This window comes from Musa acuminata, chromosome BXJ1-9 (assembly GCF_036884655.1).
Source record: "Musa acuminata AAA Group cultivar baxijiao chromosome BXJ1-9, Cavendish_Baxijiao_AAA, whole genome shotgun sequence".
In the NCBI taxonomy this organism is placed as follows: domain Eukaryota; kingdom Viridiplantae; phylum Streptophyta; class Magnoliopsida; order Zingiberales; family Musaceae; genus Musa; species Musa acuminata.
In genome coordinates this window covers 13,340,877-13,355,697 of record NC_088335.1, presented here as the reverse complement: position 1 = coordinate 13,355,697, position 14,821 = coordinate 13,340,877, and the positions used below count along the sequence as shown (strand labels likewise).

At 42.0% G+C, this 14,821-nt stretch overlaps 1 protein-coding gene and 1 pseudogene across 2 annotated transcripts; one reads left to right on the top strand and one right to left on the bottom strand.

Moving 5' to 3' along the window:
• Positions 1-9: 9 nt before the first annotated feature.
• Positions 10-7,171, bottom strand: LOC135593327 (coilin-like). Of its 2 annotated transcripts, XM_065083291.1 has the most exons (7): positions 6,852-7,171; positions 6,444-6,508; positions 5,353-5,396; positions 5,121-5,268; positions 3,942-4,194; positions 2,894-3,047; positions 10-2,786 (listed from the first exon to the last, which is right to left on the bottom strand). In XM_065083291.1, the coding sequence occupies exons 1-7, from the start codon at positions 7,041-7,043 to the stop codon at positions 2,548-2,550; spliced, it is 1,095 nt and encodes a 364-aa protein (XP_064939363.1). In that variant the 5' UTR covers positions 7,044-7,171; the 3' UTR covers positions 10-2,547. The 2 variants fall into 2 exon arrangements, with proteins under 2 accessions (XP_064939363.1, XP_064939362.1); XM_065083290.1 differs by having other exon boundaries at positions 5,121-5,396; positions 6,852-7,170.
• On the top strand, positions 310-2,067 carry LOC135593326 (cytochrome P450 71A9-like; annotated as a pseudogene).
• Positions 7,172-14,821: the final 7,650 nt, after the last annotated feature.

Below are 14,821 nucleotides of genomic sequence, written 5' to 3'. Positions count from 1 at the left end.
TAACACATGTAAGGAACGACTTCTTATCATTGGCTCTGTACGCTGCATGCTTACTTCCTCCCTTACAAGTAGATGGATGATTGAATAGCAGTGGCGACGTAACCCCATTGACCACTAATTACATGTCAAGTAGTAGACAACCAGGTAACAACCAGGTAACACGTGTCAGGAGCTACTTCTTTTTCTTAGCTCTTGCGCTGCGAGCGTACTTCCTCGCGAGCTCTGCCGGCTAGCTTTTGCTTCCTCGTCTTTGAAACTTGGGAATCAGCCCTTCATCTCACACCAGAATTTGCTGCAACAAGGACTAGAATGGTGGCCGTAATCTTATGCCTTCTTCTCTCCCTTCCTCTCCTATTCTTCCTCATAAAGCAAGGAAGGAGGAAGAGATCGAGGCTGCCGCCGGGGCCGTGGAGGCTTCCCGTCGTCGGCAACCTCCACCAGGTCGGGGCAAATCCTCACCTCACCCTCCGCGCGCTTGCCGAGCGCCACGGCCCGCTCATGTTCCTCCAGCTCGCCTCCATCCCCACCGTGGTCATCTCCTCCGCCCACGTCGCCCGGGAGGCCTTCAGGGCCCACGACCTCGCCTTCGCCGGCAGGCCGGCGCTGTACGCGGCGGAAAGGCTGTCCTACGGCCTCCGGGACGTGGCGTTCGCGCCGCACGGGGAGTACTGGCGGCAGGCGCGCAAGGTGTGCATGGTGGAGCTGCTTAGCGCCAAGCGGGTACGATCCTTCCGCGGCGTCAGGGAGCGGGAGGTGGCATCTCTGGTTGCCTCGATCCGGCGGCTCGCTCCCTCTTCGTCGTCGTCCCCTATCGATCTGAGCAAGATGGTGCTGTCGGTAACGAACGCCGTCACGTGACGAGCGGCGTTCGGCGACAGGTTCGAAGCCGCCGGGAGCGGGAGGCTGCATCGGGTGCTGGAGGAGATGCAGAGCGTGCTGGGGGGTTTCTGCGCCGGGGACATCTTCCCGTGGTTGCGGTGGATTCATGGGTTGGACGGGCTTCGGGCAAGGGTGGAGAGGGTGTTCGGGGAGTTGGATGATATCTACAGCCAAGTGATCGAGGAGCACCTCAGAGGAGACTGCACATCGGAGCACTGAGACTTGGTGCAGGTACTGCTTCGGCTGCGAGAGGATCCAACGCAGAGGAACACCTTCGGCCGTATGGATCACATCAAGGGTCTTCTCACGGTACCGTTTCTTTCCTCTCCATTCATGAACGCGATCTCTCTCTCTCTCTCTCTCTCTCTCTCACACACACACACACACACACACATCGAGAATGACGGAGAAAACAAAATTTTCGTTTGGTAGGACATATTTACCGCCGGCACCGAAACGTCTGCGGCGACCATCATATGGACGATGACGGAGCTGCTGAGGAACCCGAGAGTGATGGCTCGAGCGCAGAAAGAAGTGCGAGATGCGGTGGGGAAGAAGGGTACGGTGGACGAAACCGACCTCCACGACCTCCCCTTCTTGAAGCGGGTCATCAACGAGTCCCTGAGACTGCACCCCCCGGCTCCGCTTCTGCTGCGTCGCGAGACCACCGAGGCCTGCGCCGTAGGCGGCTACGAGATCCCCGCGGGTACGAGAGTCTTCGTCAATGCCAAGGCCATCGGCACGGATCCCGCCAGCTGGAGCAACCCGCAGGAGTTTCGGCCGGAGAGGTTCTCGAGCGGTGGCGATGTCGGAGACGGCGACGTCAGATGGGGAGAGTGCTTCGGGTTCGTCCCCTGTCGGCCGGAGGAGCTGCCCGGGCATCAACTTCGGGTTGGCGGTGGTGGAGCTGGTCTTGGCCAATCTGTTGTACTGCTTCGATGGGGAGGCGCGGCTGGGAAAGGGAGAGGAGTTGGATGTGGAGGAGGCGTTTGGAATGGCAGTGCATAGGAAAAGGCCTCTCTGTGTGGTGGCCAAATCTTATGATTATGGTAATTGGTAAGGCCATCTTTTAAATTGCAAAAGGATGTTATGTGGATGGATATGTTTTGCGTACTGTTGTGAGCTTTCTTTTCATTGGTAGAGAGCGGATCCTTATCTTTAATATATGTTTCTTTATGATTTGGGTTATCAAGGATTGAGCATAATGGTCTCAGCCTATCTGTGGATTTATCCCTTTTTTTTATTTTGATGAAAATTTTGTTATATCACAAAAAATCCCATTTATTTGATTTTGATCCCACATCAATTTCATTCTTCTAGATAGATCAAATTTAGGCTACTGCACATAAATCCTCGATTATGCGATATTCAATTATAATTACAGTTAATACGAGAGAACAAATCGGTACTTAACGTAAATTAAACAGAAGTTACTACAGTAACTTATCAAAACAAACAGTTCAAAAATGAGAAGAAAACAGACATCACATTTCAACATTATCTCTCATGCAGAAAATATGATATTTTTAAACAAAAGGAGCCCAGATTTAGCTTAAACTACTCGCGTAATCCCTAACAAATTCCAGAACTCAGATTCCTAACGTATTGACATACTACTAAAACATATACATAAATGAAATTGATCTGGGCAACAAAGATCATAAAATACTAAGATTTGGAAGATTTGAGATTAGTAACATACTTGGCAGGAGCCTGATTGCCCCATTTTCCTCCAAAAGATCCATCAGCAGTCGCTACTGCACCTCTCCCACTCACTGCCCATGGCCAGGGAGTTGCACTAATCTTATTTGCTATCCAGCAATCCCATCTATTCTCTTGAAGCTGAGTCTTCATTCTCTCACCCAAACCCGGCTGCATTTGCCCCCAGTCAGAATTTGGCATGGGCTCTACAAGACAAGAAATTTTGTATTTGTCACAACGCCAACTCAGCTACATTCTAAAACTGAATCGGATGCCAAAATGATATTTCATACTGAAGACAGTTTGTTGATACCTGTGACATGAGTACTCGACTCCTTAGCACTTGCGACTGATACTGCTACTTCCCAGTTGTTTACCAATGTTGCTATCTTACTTCCATCACCTTGCATGTCACTTGTAGAAATTGTTTTCAGCAAACTGACATCCACAAGCAAAGGGTATTCACTCTGTTGTTGAAGAAAAATCATGTAAGCAAATTAAGTCTAAAACCATACAACAACAACAACAACAAAGCTATAAATTCGAACTATTTGGGGTTGACTATATGGATCTTTTATCGTTATTGAGATACATTAAGATATACAAAAAAAATCATATGTTTAATCTAATTTATTGTTCCTAAATATTTATTTATAATTTTTATTAAAAATTTTTTAGATCTCCATCTACATCTCCTTGTGCTACTCCTCCACATAGTACCACTAACATTGGGGGATAGAGAAAGACCTAAAAAATTATAAATAAAGATTTAAATATTCTAAACTTAACTAAGCTATAAAACCAAACATAGTGACCAAGGGAAACAAGTGCAAGCTAAAACAGACTAACATGGGTGCCCTGCTCAAGAAATTAGATCTATCATTGTTAGAACACACAAAGGCAACTTCACCACCTGGTAGCCCAAAGGCTAGCCACCAAGAAACTCTTCATACTTTTCAGATATATATAATATTACAGAGGTAAGTCCAGATAAAAAAATGCTCCAAAACTATGACAAATATCTGTCAAGAAATCTCTTCTGGCTGAATTATCTTCCAATTTACTCCATTAAATTTATAGTTTTTGCAATATATCAGACTCCAAGCAGCTACTTAAGGAGGGAAAGAGCAACAAATATAACAGATAGGAGAAAATAAAGTAATCTACACAATGTTTGCTTCTGGTCATTTGACTGCAGAATTGAAAATCATGCCAAGGATTTCTTTTAACACCAAAATAATGGAAATTATAAACTTTTAAGCCTAAAACGTTAATTTATACATTATCTATGATCAAAAGTTTACAAGATAACTATCTCATAAAAATTATAAAAGCTTAAGAGCAATGTAAGTATAACAAACCCGTTCTGCCTTGCAATTAGCATGAGATTCAGGCTGATTTCTACAATAGTTTGAATGCGCCTGATGAAGCCTGTTTGAAATGAGTGAATCACATCTGCCATCTCCATCAGATGTCCCATCTTTCCTATTTAAAATTCTCCTTAAGCTGCTTCTCTTCTGAACAAAGTGTTCATTCTTTTCGAATAGGACATTCTCATCTGGCTCAGCAGTTATGATAGGCTTTTCAGTGTTGCTTCGATTTAATTTCTTCCTCCTTCATCAAAGAATAAGAAGCGACTTAATTAAAAGAAATATTTACAACAAGACAAGAGTATATTTCTCCTAGTGGAGCAATTTATCAGTTCTCATACTAGGAAAAAGATCAAGTTGCCCCTGGTCCTTCTCCTAGTACTTAGAGGTTCCTCCACTATGGTCAATTATATAAATCTTCCCCTGCAACTATCATGTAAGATAAAATGAAATGAATCAAGAACTAAGTAGGACGATAAAATTTGTTATATATATATATATATATATATATATATATATATATATATATATATATATATATATATATATATATATATATATATATATATATATATATATATATATGAGTAAGTGTGTGTGTACATGTACATATACATGTATCTGTATACATGTATACACATACATATGTATATATATATATATATATATGACCTTAATGCCTAATGCATGTCCAAGAGTTTGTTAAGATCCCGATTTTCAAGTAATTAAAGTCTTAGGTTGTTCAATCAGATTGCTATGATATTTCTTTCAGGAAATTCTTTCAGAAATGCCTGTGAATTATCCATCCATCAAAAACAGCATCTCTGCCAGTACTGAAACAAGTTAATCAAACTAAGAAAAATAATGTGCCATCTAGTTTACATGTTAAAAATGTTTATGGATTACATGTAGAACAAGAATCCTGGAACTAACACCAGGATTACAATATTTTATTCCTTCAGCATGTAGGCAATTAGACAGAAACATTTGGAGAAACTTATGTTACAATGTTCAGTGCACTGTTGAATAAGATTAACAATATATGAAGTTAAAGTTAGAAGGTCAACTGAGCAAAAATAAGATGCAATGCAGATACAAACTCATAGACAACTATGGAAAACAGAGAATCATAACTCTAAAAGATAAAAGATAAAGGCATAAAAAAATTACTTCAACATCTGAGTCTTGTTCATATGCTCCTTTTTTTTCAAATTTGTCTCTTCACTCAAAATTGCATGGATGTTTGTTGTGTTCTGTTGAAAATCACAGCTACCCCCTCTTTTTTTTCTTTTCTTAGTCCATGAGTTCACGGGGAGATCTGGATGAACGAGAAGGTTATTATCAATATGCATGCTTTCTTCCACAACATTCTCAGAATCTTGCATGCAATATGCACTGTTACATGTCCCAAGAAGCTGCCTCTGTTTAACAGCCTTCTTGCTCACCCTAGAATAAAAGAAGCACAGTGTCATTATGGGAGGCCATGATGCCATGGAAACTAACTATGACAAATACATGAAAAAAATGCATTTCCAAGAATACAGGATAACAATGTATAAATTCCTTCTCCTCACTTATGTCATTGTGCCTTCATTGGGTATCAATTTACTAGATATCATGAGAAGAAACCAACAACATATAATGTATAAAGTCAAATCCCTTGTTAGAAAAAAAAATATGAAAAAAAAAAGAGAAAGTAAGAGTAAAAGCGCTAAGGTTGCCAAACAGAGGAACTCTAAAGACAAGATGACGAGCGACAATTGATGATAAATATACACCGATGCTACTAACTGATGAGTTCATTAGAAAACAAATTAGAACAGTCTCATGATTGCTTTACCATATTGTACATAGGCATTTTAAGGGAAGTAATTCACTACTGAAGCAGCACATTTCTGAGCAGGGAAAAAAGAACACCACTCCAAAAGAATTAACGTATATAGTTAAAACGACATAATTAAACTGTAACCAAAGCCTGTGTGTCATTGAAATTGGAAACTAAAACATACATCAAGGATTCAACCTTTTCTCATGAGCCAGCTTATAAATGGTTTATACAAGAGAAGATGTAAGAGTAACATAATGATCTGTCAGGATTGAAACCATCAGGAGTTCTACTGATTCAAAGCAAGTGAAAGAAAAAGTTGCACCAAAGGAATTGGTTAAACTAGAATGTACAAAATGATCATTTAATAACTGTAAATAATTCAGCTTAACCTAGATTGGATCTCAGGCTAAATTATTGAATATGCTCTAGCAAGCTACAGAAATAACATAGTTGATAGCTTCACCTTCAACAGCTGATTTTGTGAGGAATGAAGACCAATACTAGAATCCTCTGAAGTCAGATTTAATATAGTCTACACATCATGAGGGACCAATATGCAGAAATAGATGAGAATACTACCCTCGACCTATAGTTTCGTCCTTGCGATACTTGTGCCAGTGAATCTCATAATTCCTGAAAAGTGAAATAGTCAAAACAATGCATACCTGATGATATCCTTGTCCCTGAAGATACTGGTTGATTCAAATGGAGGTAAGACAAATTCATCCATCTGTAGTAGGAGAAAAAATAGATTAAGAAAATATACATATAATGTGGATACCTACCCAAATTGAAACTCGATTACTGCTTCGTCCATTTGAAACACAATTATAATGATGGCCATAATAATAATCAGAAGCATCGACGACAAAGTTCATAGAATTAGAAACACATCAAGAAACAAAAAGATACACAAAAGTCAGAAAAGATTAGACAATAGATCAAAAAGAAGAGAGAAGAAGGAATGCACCAAGAAAATTTCGCCATTATGAGCCGATATTAAGGATTTAAAGCTCAAGATCATTACAATGTTTCTTGATGGGGAGGAGGGAGATGCGCGAGGGAAGGCGTACGTAGAGGCGGATGCCGCGCGGGCAGGAGCGGTTGAGGGCAAAGGTGCGGGCGAGGTGGGCGGCGAGGTCAGCGACGGTGGGCAGGTGGGGGCCGAGGAGGATCCAGCAGCGGCGGAGGCCGTCCTTCCGCTGGGACTTGGTGAGCAGGCGGCGGTCCTCGAACTCCACGCGAACCCTCATCGGCTCCGCCATGAGGGAGGCCAAAGCGCTGGAGTTGCTCGCGGTATTTCCTTCACCTCCTCGGGAAGGGCGAGAAGCGCACCTGTCCGAGTTCACGTCTTTTTCCTATCCCGGAACGTGAGACCGACGGCGTCAGCGTCGGTTTGACGTCCGTTTGTTTTCATGCGCGATCGAGGCCAGACGAAATGACGGGGTTGAGCCAAAAGACACGAATTGGCTGAATCACCTTGGAAACTTCCATCGGGTGATGTGGTATCTCGTGGAACTCGAACTTCCCTGATTGTTTGGTGAGCATCCGGTTGAAGCACCCCGGAAGCTTTCACTGGGCGATGTGGAATCTCGCAAAACCCCAATCAATGGTAAGCTGGTAAGTTTTCTGGGTCCCATGTCACGATCGATTGCGACTAAGATAGGCAAGGGTTCGCTCGTACGCACTTGCGAAGAAAATGAATGGTATCGGATCGGATCAAAATAATCCAGATGGAAACTGATTACGTGCTCAACACTTCGTGAAGAGGCTTCTTGATTCTTTTCCAAATATTATTTCAAGAATACAATGTCTTAACCCTATCCATATACATAATACACAGTATATAGGGTTTGGTTTTTGTTAGGAAAAAATATCATTAATATCTTGATCAATCCGATGTGCTTTAGACCCATATATGCAAGATTATCCAAAGTGTCTTCGAGGTGAAAATATCATGCTCCCAATGTGTCATCCTGTATGAAGACTGAGATCGAAAGAGGTTTTTCGATCCGATACTTTCGATATTTAAGTCAGTAATACGAGGTATATGCATCTGGACACGAGTAATTAAGAGAAGTTCTCTTCTTTTTTTTTCTTTGTGTTAAAGATAAGCTTCTATACTTATTCGTAAAGAACATAAAAAAAACTTATTATTTTTCTTCTCATAAATGATGAGAAGAAAGTTTCGTCTTATCCTCCCTCATTGGGCATCATTGCCAAAGCAATTGAAGGAATTATCGATGAAGGACACGAACCTCACAGGTACCTCAGCGTCGAACACGCACCTCCCATCGAAAAGATCGCATGTCACCAACTCTATACTACTCTCGAAGACCCTCTGTCCCTTCTCTAGACTTCCACCCTTCCCTTTCTTGGCCTCAACAGAGTGGTTTGCTAAAACGGGTGCAAGATCGGAAGTGTTCTCTGGGCTACCATTTCTCCATATGCTAAGGGAGGTGTTCACGTGTAGTGGAGCGAGGAAGGGAAGGCTACCAGCATTAGTGTGGTTGACATGAACCAATCATAGGTCGGCTATGGTGATGACTTAGGGGTTGAACACGAAGGTGGTGGGCTAAGGGTTGCGGCCAAGGAAGATGACGAAAGCGAAGAAGACAAGGAGAGAGAAGATTGTGGTGTAGAATGCCAGGAAGACGAACAAGAGGAGTTGGACCATGGGCTTGAAGAAGTTCGTGAAGACATACTTAAAGATGGAGGAGGCCATTAGAGGAAGAGAGGGAGAAGGTTGTAGTGGGCAGTTAGCACTTCAGTTGCACCCCTATTTGCAAAAGGAAGAAAGCCTTATGTTCTCAATCTCGATCAGGTCGGGTATGACTCGAAGTCCCTATTCAAATATTTCTTTATGGAAGCTCTCAATCCAAAGTGTTGGGAAGACTATCTCAAGCAATAGAAAAATCTCGGTGCCGAATGCCAGGTTGAATGACAATTCTCCCGTGTCAGTCTTAGGTGTTGTCCGAGAGGCCCACAAGATGCTTGATAGCTCATCCACCCATATGTCATTCACTTTAACAACCCTCTTCTTCAATCCTTCAAAGATGGCTCGATTGGTGACCTCGGTGAGATCGTTGATTTGAAGATAAGCTATCGAGTTAAACCTCAACTGAATCTTGTAGAACTGGCAAAACTCTTTGAATTTCACATTATTGAATTGAGTCTCGTTACCGGTGATAAGGGCTCTTGAGATTCCAAAGCATGTAATGGTATTTTATTATATGAAACCCTCGACTTATTTCTTGGTGATTGAGGCTAGTGGCTTGTCTCCACCCACTTCGTGAAGTAGTTTACTCCTACGATGAGGAACCTTTTCCGATCATAAGTTGATGGAAAGGGTCCTACGATGTTCATTCCCTATTAGGCAAAGGGTCATGTACAATCAATCGGGCTCAAAGGGATCATTAGTTGGTGTAGTACCCGAGCAAACTTTTAGCATTGGTGACACCTCTAAATATAGGTGATTGTGTCCTTGCACAATGTTGGCCAGTACAACCTCTATCAAAGCACCTTGAATATAAGGGTTCATACACTTATGTGCTTCCCGTAAATACATTTATACACCTCGATGAGCACCCTCTTTTTATTATAGTGTTAGGCAAGAAAATTCTCATTCGAGTTTTTCAATATGTGTAGTCCGTCCCATTGAATATAGGAGGATGAATGATAGAGTGACCCTCTTGAAAGCCGAAAAAAGTCATCTCTCTTAGGTGTTAAACCAAATAGAGAGAAATGAGGCTTGATACCAATTGTTAGGATCAAATACTTCATACGATAAAATCATTTCGACAATGTTTAATTTTGAAAACGTTCATAAGAGTATGCAGCTAAAGTAATAAGGAAATAATACAATTTGCAATGAAAGTAAAGAGTTTAAAGTAAATGCAAACCGTGTTTTATAGTGGCTCGATCATCGTGACCTACATCCACTCTCGATTCCTCTTCACTCGAGGCCATCGACTTCCACTACTGATCTTCCTTCAATTGGCAAAGATCAACTACCCTTTTACACTCTTTCTCCTTTTGATAGGCTCAGGAGAGAACCTTTATAACCTCTCTTTCTTAGACTTCACTTTTCCTTTTAGAAGAACTTTCTAAATACCAGGAAGAAGGGACTCTAAAATTCTAAGAGAGATTACGTAATTTTTCTCAAGTATTTTTCCCCCCCTTTCAACTCAATTTTATGCATTTTTATGCAAGAATAGCTGGGATATTTATAGACCCAAAAAGACTTCAAAATTGGAGTCAAAAGAGGTCTCATCCCGGGTTTTCTGGGTTCTGGCGGTACCACCGCTTGTAGCACTAACACTGGGTGGTACCACCGTCCAGTCTGACAATACTATCGCCTGACATAATCTCAAAAATTATCTTGGAGACTGAGCCTCTAGCGGTGCCACCGTCTGGATCGGTGGTGCCACCACTTGACCCAGCATTTAGGTCACTGAATGAGCCTTTCTCTTGGCCAAAACAACCCAAATTCGGGCCAAGTTGGCTCATAATTGAGTTGGCCTAATTACATTCTAAACTAACCTAATTACAACTAAAACTACTTCGATCTAAACAAATTATTACAAGTAAGAATATTAAGTTGTCCGGCATGTCATTGGTTCATCCGGTGCTTCGTCCAACCCTTCGGTGTATCATCCTCTCCTTCGGCGTATTGGCCAATCGACATGTTGCTTTCTCGCAACATCTGATCTCCTTAGCACAATGTCTGATCTTTTTAGCCTGATGCCCAAACATGGCACGAAGCCTTCTGCCGACACGTTGACCATTCCTCTGGTCTGATGTCCAATCTTCTAACATATTCAATTCCGGCCTAACTTCTTATTCTTCCTGCTTTAATCAATTTGTCACTCTTGATCGAAGTTACTCCTGCGTCACTTAAAGCACAGATTAGATCATAATATTATCAATTGGTTTTATCATCAAAATCCGAGATTCAACACAAGTCACTAGTGGCATCTCTATGTCGTAGGCAAGATATCGAATCGCGATATAGGTGATGCTAATCATAGGTGCCCAGCAAGCCAATCACGTGAGTGATGGCACGTGTGACTTGATACAGAATCTTTTTGCTTATTATATTTTGGTATATATCACTTTATAACTATTGCATATATGTACATATATATTGTGATATCATTGGATTTGTGCAATGGGAATCGGATCGTGATGAGATCACGAAAATGAGATCGATTCACCTTTAAACACATATTCTAAATAATCCCGGTCATAGGTTACTCGAGAGGGACATCGTGATAACTGGACAAACTGGTGTGCTGTATACCCGTCCATATGATGGATGCAGCTGGTCTCATAGCTGCTCGTGTAGGGACACTAGGGATACAGTACAGGTGCTCATTGGAGAATGAGTTCACTGATTGATCCGCTTACGGAATGCTAGATGGTTGATGATGCCTTATTGTCAGATAGTGATTTCGTAGTCCTAGTGGTATATCTGGTCCTTAGACTTGAGACATTAAGGATGTCCTGTATGAGTGCTCCACTCTTTGATACCGGACTTATAGGTTTGGATGTCTCAGATCTAGTACAGCTGGTCATTGGGAGTACTAGTCAACCTTACAAGGGCTATTGAGTGTCGATAGAGGATCATCCACTCTCGGCATCATGAGAGGAATATCCCATGTGTTCTTGCTCAGACAAATCTCTGGTTAGGGTCATTCGGGTTGAGAGAGAAAGAGTTCTCCAAGAGAATCCGATTAGAACGAGACTTGAATATAAACCGTATGGGTCTAACAACACCATGCTCGATATACGGTCTTTGGGATATTAGATGGATGAGGGACTATAGGTACACGGTAACTGAGGACAGACAGGTTCAATGGATTGGATTCCCTTGTATCGTCTGGGGACTACGGCGTAGTGGCATAGTACGTCCGTAGTCGATAAGTCAAGTGAATTATTACAGAGATAATAATTCATTGAGTTAGAAGGAGTTCTGACAGGTATGACTCATGGCCAGTTCAATATTGGGCCTAGAGGGTCACACACATATGGTAGACATTGCGATGAGTAGAGGTTTGGATATGAGATATCCGATGGAGCCCTTGTCTTATTGAATATCCAATAAGCCCTTGAATTATTGGATCCCATGGATAAGATCCAATAAGAGCCCATGAGAGATTATTGGATAGAGATCCACTAATCTAAAAGGCTTGGGTTATTAGATGTAGATCCAATACCCACTAGGGGATGATCCATTAGGTTTTTGACAGGGGACCTCTATAAATAGGAGGGATTCAGAGCCTTTGTTTGCCTCTCATATTCTCCTTCCCCTTTCCACCTCAAAGCAGGCTTGGAGTTTTGAGGAGCATCATCGTAGCCCTGCTATGTGGATCACCGCTGGAGAGGAGGACGCTTGACCTCCTTCACCCTCTAATAAAGATCTGCAAGGAAACATGGATATACGATCTCCCTAGGTAACACAATCTACTCTATACGCAGTTTTTCAGTTTCGTGGATTTTGCGCATCAATCTTCGCACGACGACGAACATCTCTTTGGGAATTGGGGATTTTGTTTTCTTGTTCTTTCGTTGCGCATCTGATGTCACCCCCAAGATTTCCCAACAGGTGAGTCTCGAGAGACTCGACCAACTCAACCTATATTAGGAATTGATTTCTCCTTATAATGATGAAAGGTCACGTGGGTCAATCTAATTATCTTACGTTTACCGACTTAATATTATAGAAAGAGAAGATTTTGATTCGGTCTCCTAATATGACGTGTCACATATATACATATTTAATATATATCTATATCACATGCAAATATATATACATATATAGTAAGTGTATAAGCAATCACACATCATATGAGCAATCACACCAGATGATATAAGCAAGCTTGAGCCAATGGGCCCAATACTCATATCATGATCTATGTGTGCATAAGCGCATCTCCATACCCTATGATCATCCATCTCATCATCCTCGGTTCTGTCGGTATCTTGGCATATCTCCATGCATCGTGATCATCAGCTTCGTGGGTCCCGCTATCACCCCCACACTCCCACCGTGCCTCCTCGTATAGTTACAACATAATTACAAACACGCAAGCCCGACAATAAATAATAAAAAATAGAGGCTCATAGGCTCCAATAATAATAACAATCATAATATACATATACATCATATCATACAGTCCATAATCATCTGTCTAAATCATATATCACATGCATATGTCATCATGTAGGACTACTAGATAATAATAGTTAATTAATTATTTTATAGTATTTTGAGAATCCTACCATAGGGACCCACATGGCAAGTAATCCCTTATGTGGCTAGAAAATCTTAGCCACTAGGGACTCTCCTGTGGCCAGGAATCTTAGGCCACAAGACTGCCTTATGTGGCTAGGAAACCCTAGCCACTAAGAAGTCGTCTACAGCTAGAAAACCCTTGCTGCAAGGCAACCTTGGGTGGCTATGAAACCCTAGCCGCCAGAGGTGCCCCTTGCAGCTAGGAAACCATGGCTATAGGGGCTGCCAATGCTTAGGCTATGAGCAGCCTTGCTACTCTCGACCTTGCTACCTTTGGCTAGATCGAGAGTAGCAAGGTTTGCTTTCGGCCAAACTGTAGGGTAGCAACTATTGCTGCCCTTTTTCCTCTGTTATGCGACAACAATTTTGGCAACAAAATATTGATCTGAAGTATCCAATAACAAAAAGGAGATGTGTAGTCCAAATTTAAAAACTACGACAAAAATCATAGTAATTGTGCAAAAACAATTATACGCGATTGAACACAACACACATTAGTTATAAACCAATCTTTCATATGAACAACAAAGTCCTAGCCATAGTGTGTCCATGCTTATCTGAATATATGATGTGACACATAAGATTGGTCACTCGACCAAGCAAACACTAGTTCGAACTCGACCAATATATGGTACACCTCCTAAAACATTTCTAAGTCGGAGGCTGGCACCACTAAGTCTGAGTCAAAGGACTCCACCATTGGTAGTGGAGCCACACCACACGGTTGATTCACCTCCATAGGGGGACATCCTCTAGTGGTGCAATCGATTTGCCACCTTTCGAGGCTAAAATTTTTGTTGTCAACACCAAGATCGTGATAGGATCGGTGACCTATCTGAGTCCAAAGTATTAGAAGAGAAGGTTGTGGATATCATTATAAATCTTTCACAATGTGAATGGCTCCTAGGGTCTTATTCGAGGGTGTTCAAGTAGTAAACTAATGAGCCACACCACATGGTGGATTCGCCTCTATAGGGAGGGGAAGCCTCCATCGATGTAGTCAATTCACCTGCTTTTGAGGCTGAAATTTTCACTATCAACACCAATAATTATGATGGGATCGGTGACATATTTGAGTCTAAAGTATTGGAAGAGAAGGTTGACAACATCATTGTGAACTTTCATTATGTGAATGGCTCCTAGTGTCTTATAGGGGGTGTTCAAGTTGTAAACTATAGTGAGAAGCAACTATGGCAGTAAACCATAATTTATATGGGCGAGGGTGGTGCTTCCTCTACCTGACCCTGTTCAACTCTTGAACGCTTTAAAGAGAGTGGAACATGTAGTGTCATCTAGCACACCCTAAGACGTATGGCACAATCCGAACAATACAATGATCATTCGTATCGTTAAGGAGATCATGCTAAATTTGTCATTATTTATGTTATGGCCATGCAGTAAGTAACAGTTATGTCATGTTCCCCTTCACCGCAGGCAGGTATGATGCATGATCAGTTGTAAGATCACATCCATATCCATTTGGATTCTCCTGCCCACCACAAGAAGAGTCATATTTAGTACATGCCCACATCGCCTTTGTGTGTTGCCAAGCCACCGACCCTCTACGCTGCCACACCCAGCCCCATTGGCCCTCTATGCCACTACACCTAGCCTATTGACCCCTTGTGCACCATCACACTTGGCCTTACTAGCCCTTTGCATCACCACACCTAGCTTATTGACCATTTGTTCACCATCACGCTTGGCCTTATTGGCCCTTTGCATCGCTACACCTAGCCTACTGAC

Excerpts from the sequence above, each read along its gene's own strand:
- LOC135593327 (XM_065083290.1), bottom strand. The coding sequence starts at position 7,043 with ATGGCGGAGCCGATGAGGGTTCGCGTGGAGTTCGAGGACCGCCGCCTG. Across the intron at positions 6,509-6,851 it reads CGCGCGGCATCCGCCTCTAC|ATGGATGAATTTGTCTTACC; the intron begins GTACGCCTTCCC and ends CTCCTACTACAG. Across the intron at positions 2,787-2,893 it reads GTCGAGTACTCATGTCACAG|AGCCCATGCCAAATTCTGAC; the intron begins GTATCAACAAAC and ends CTTGTCTTGTAG.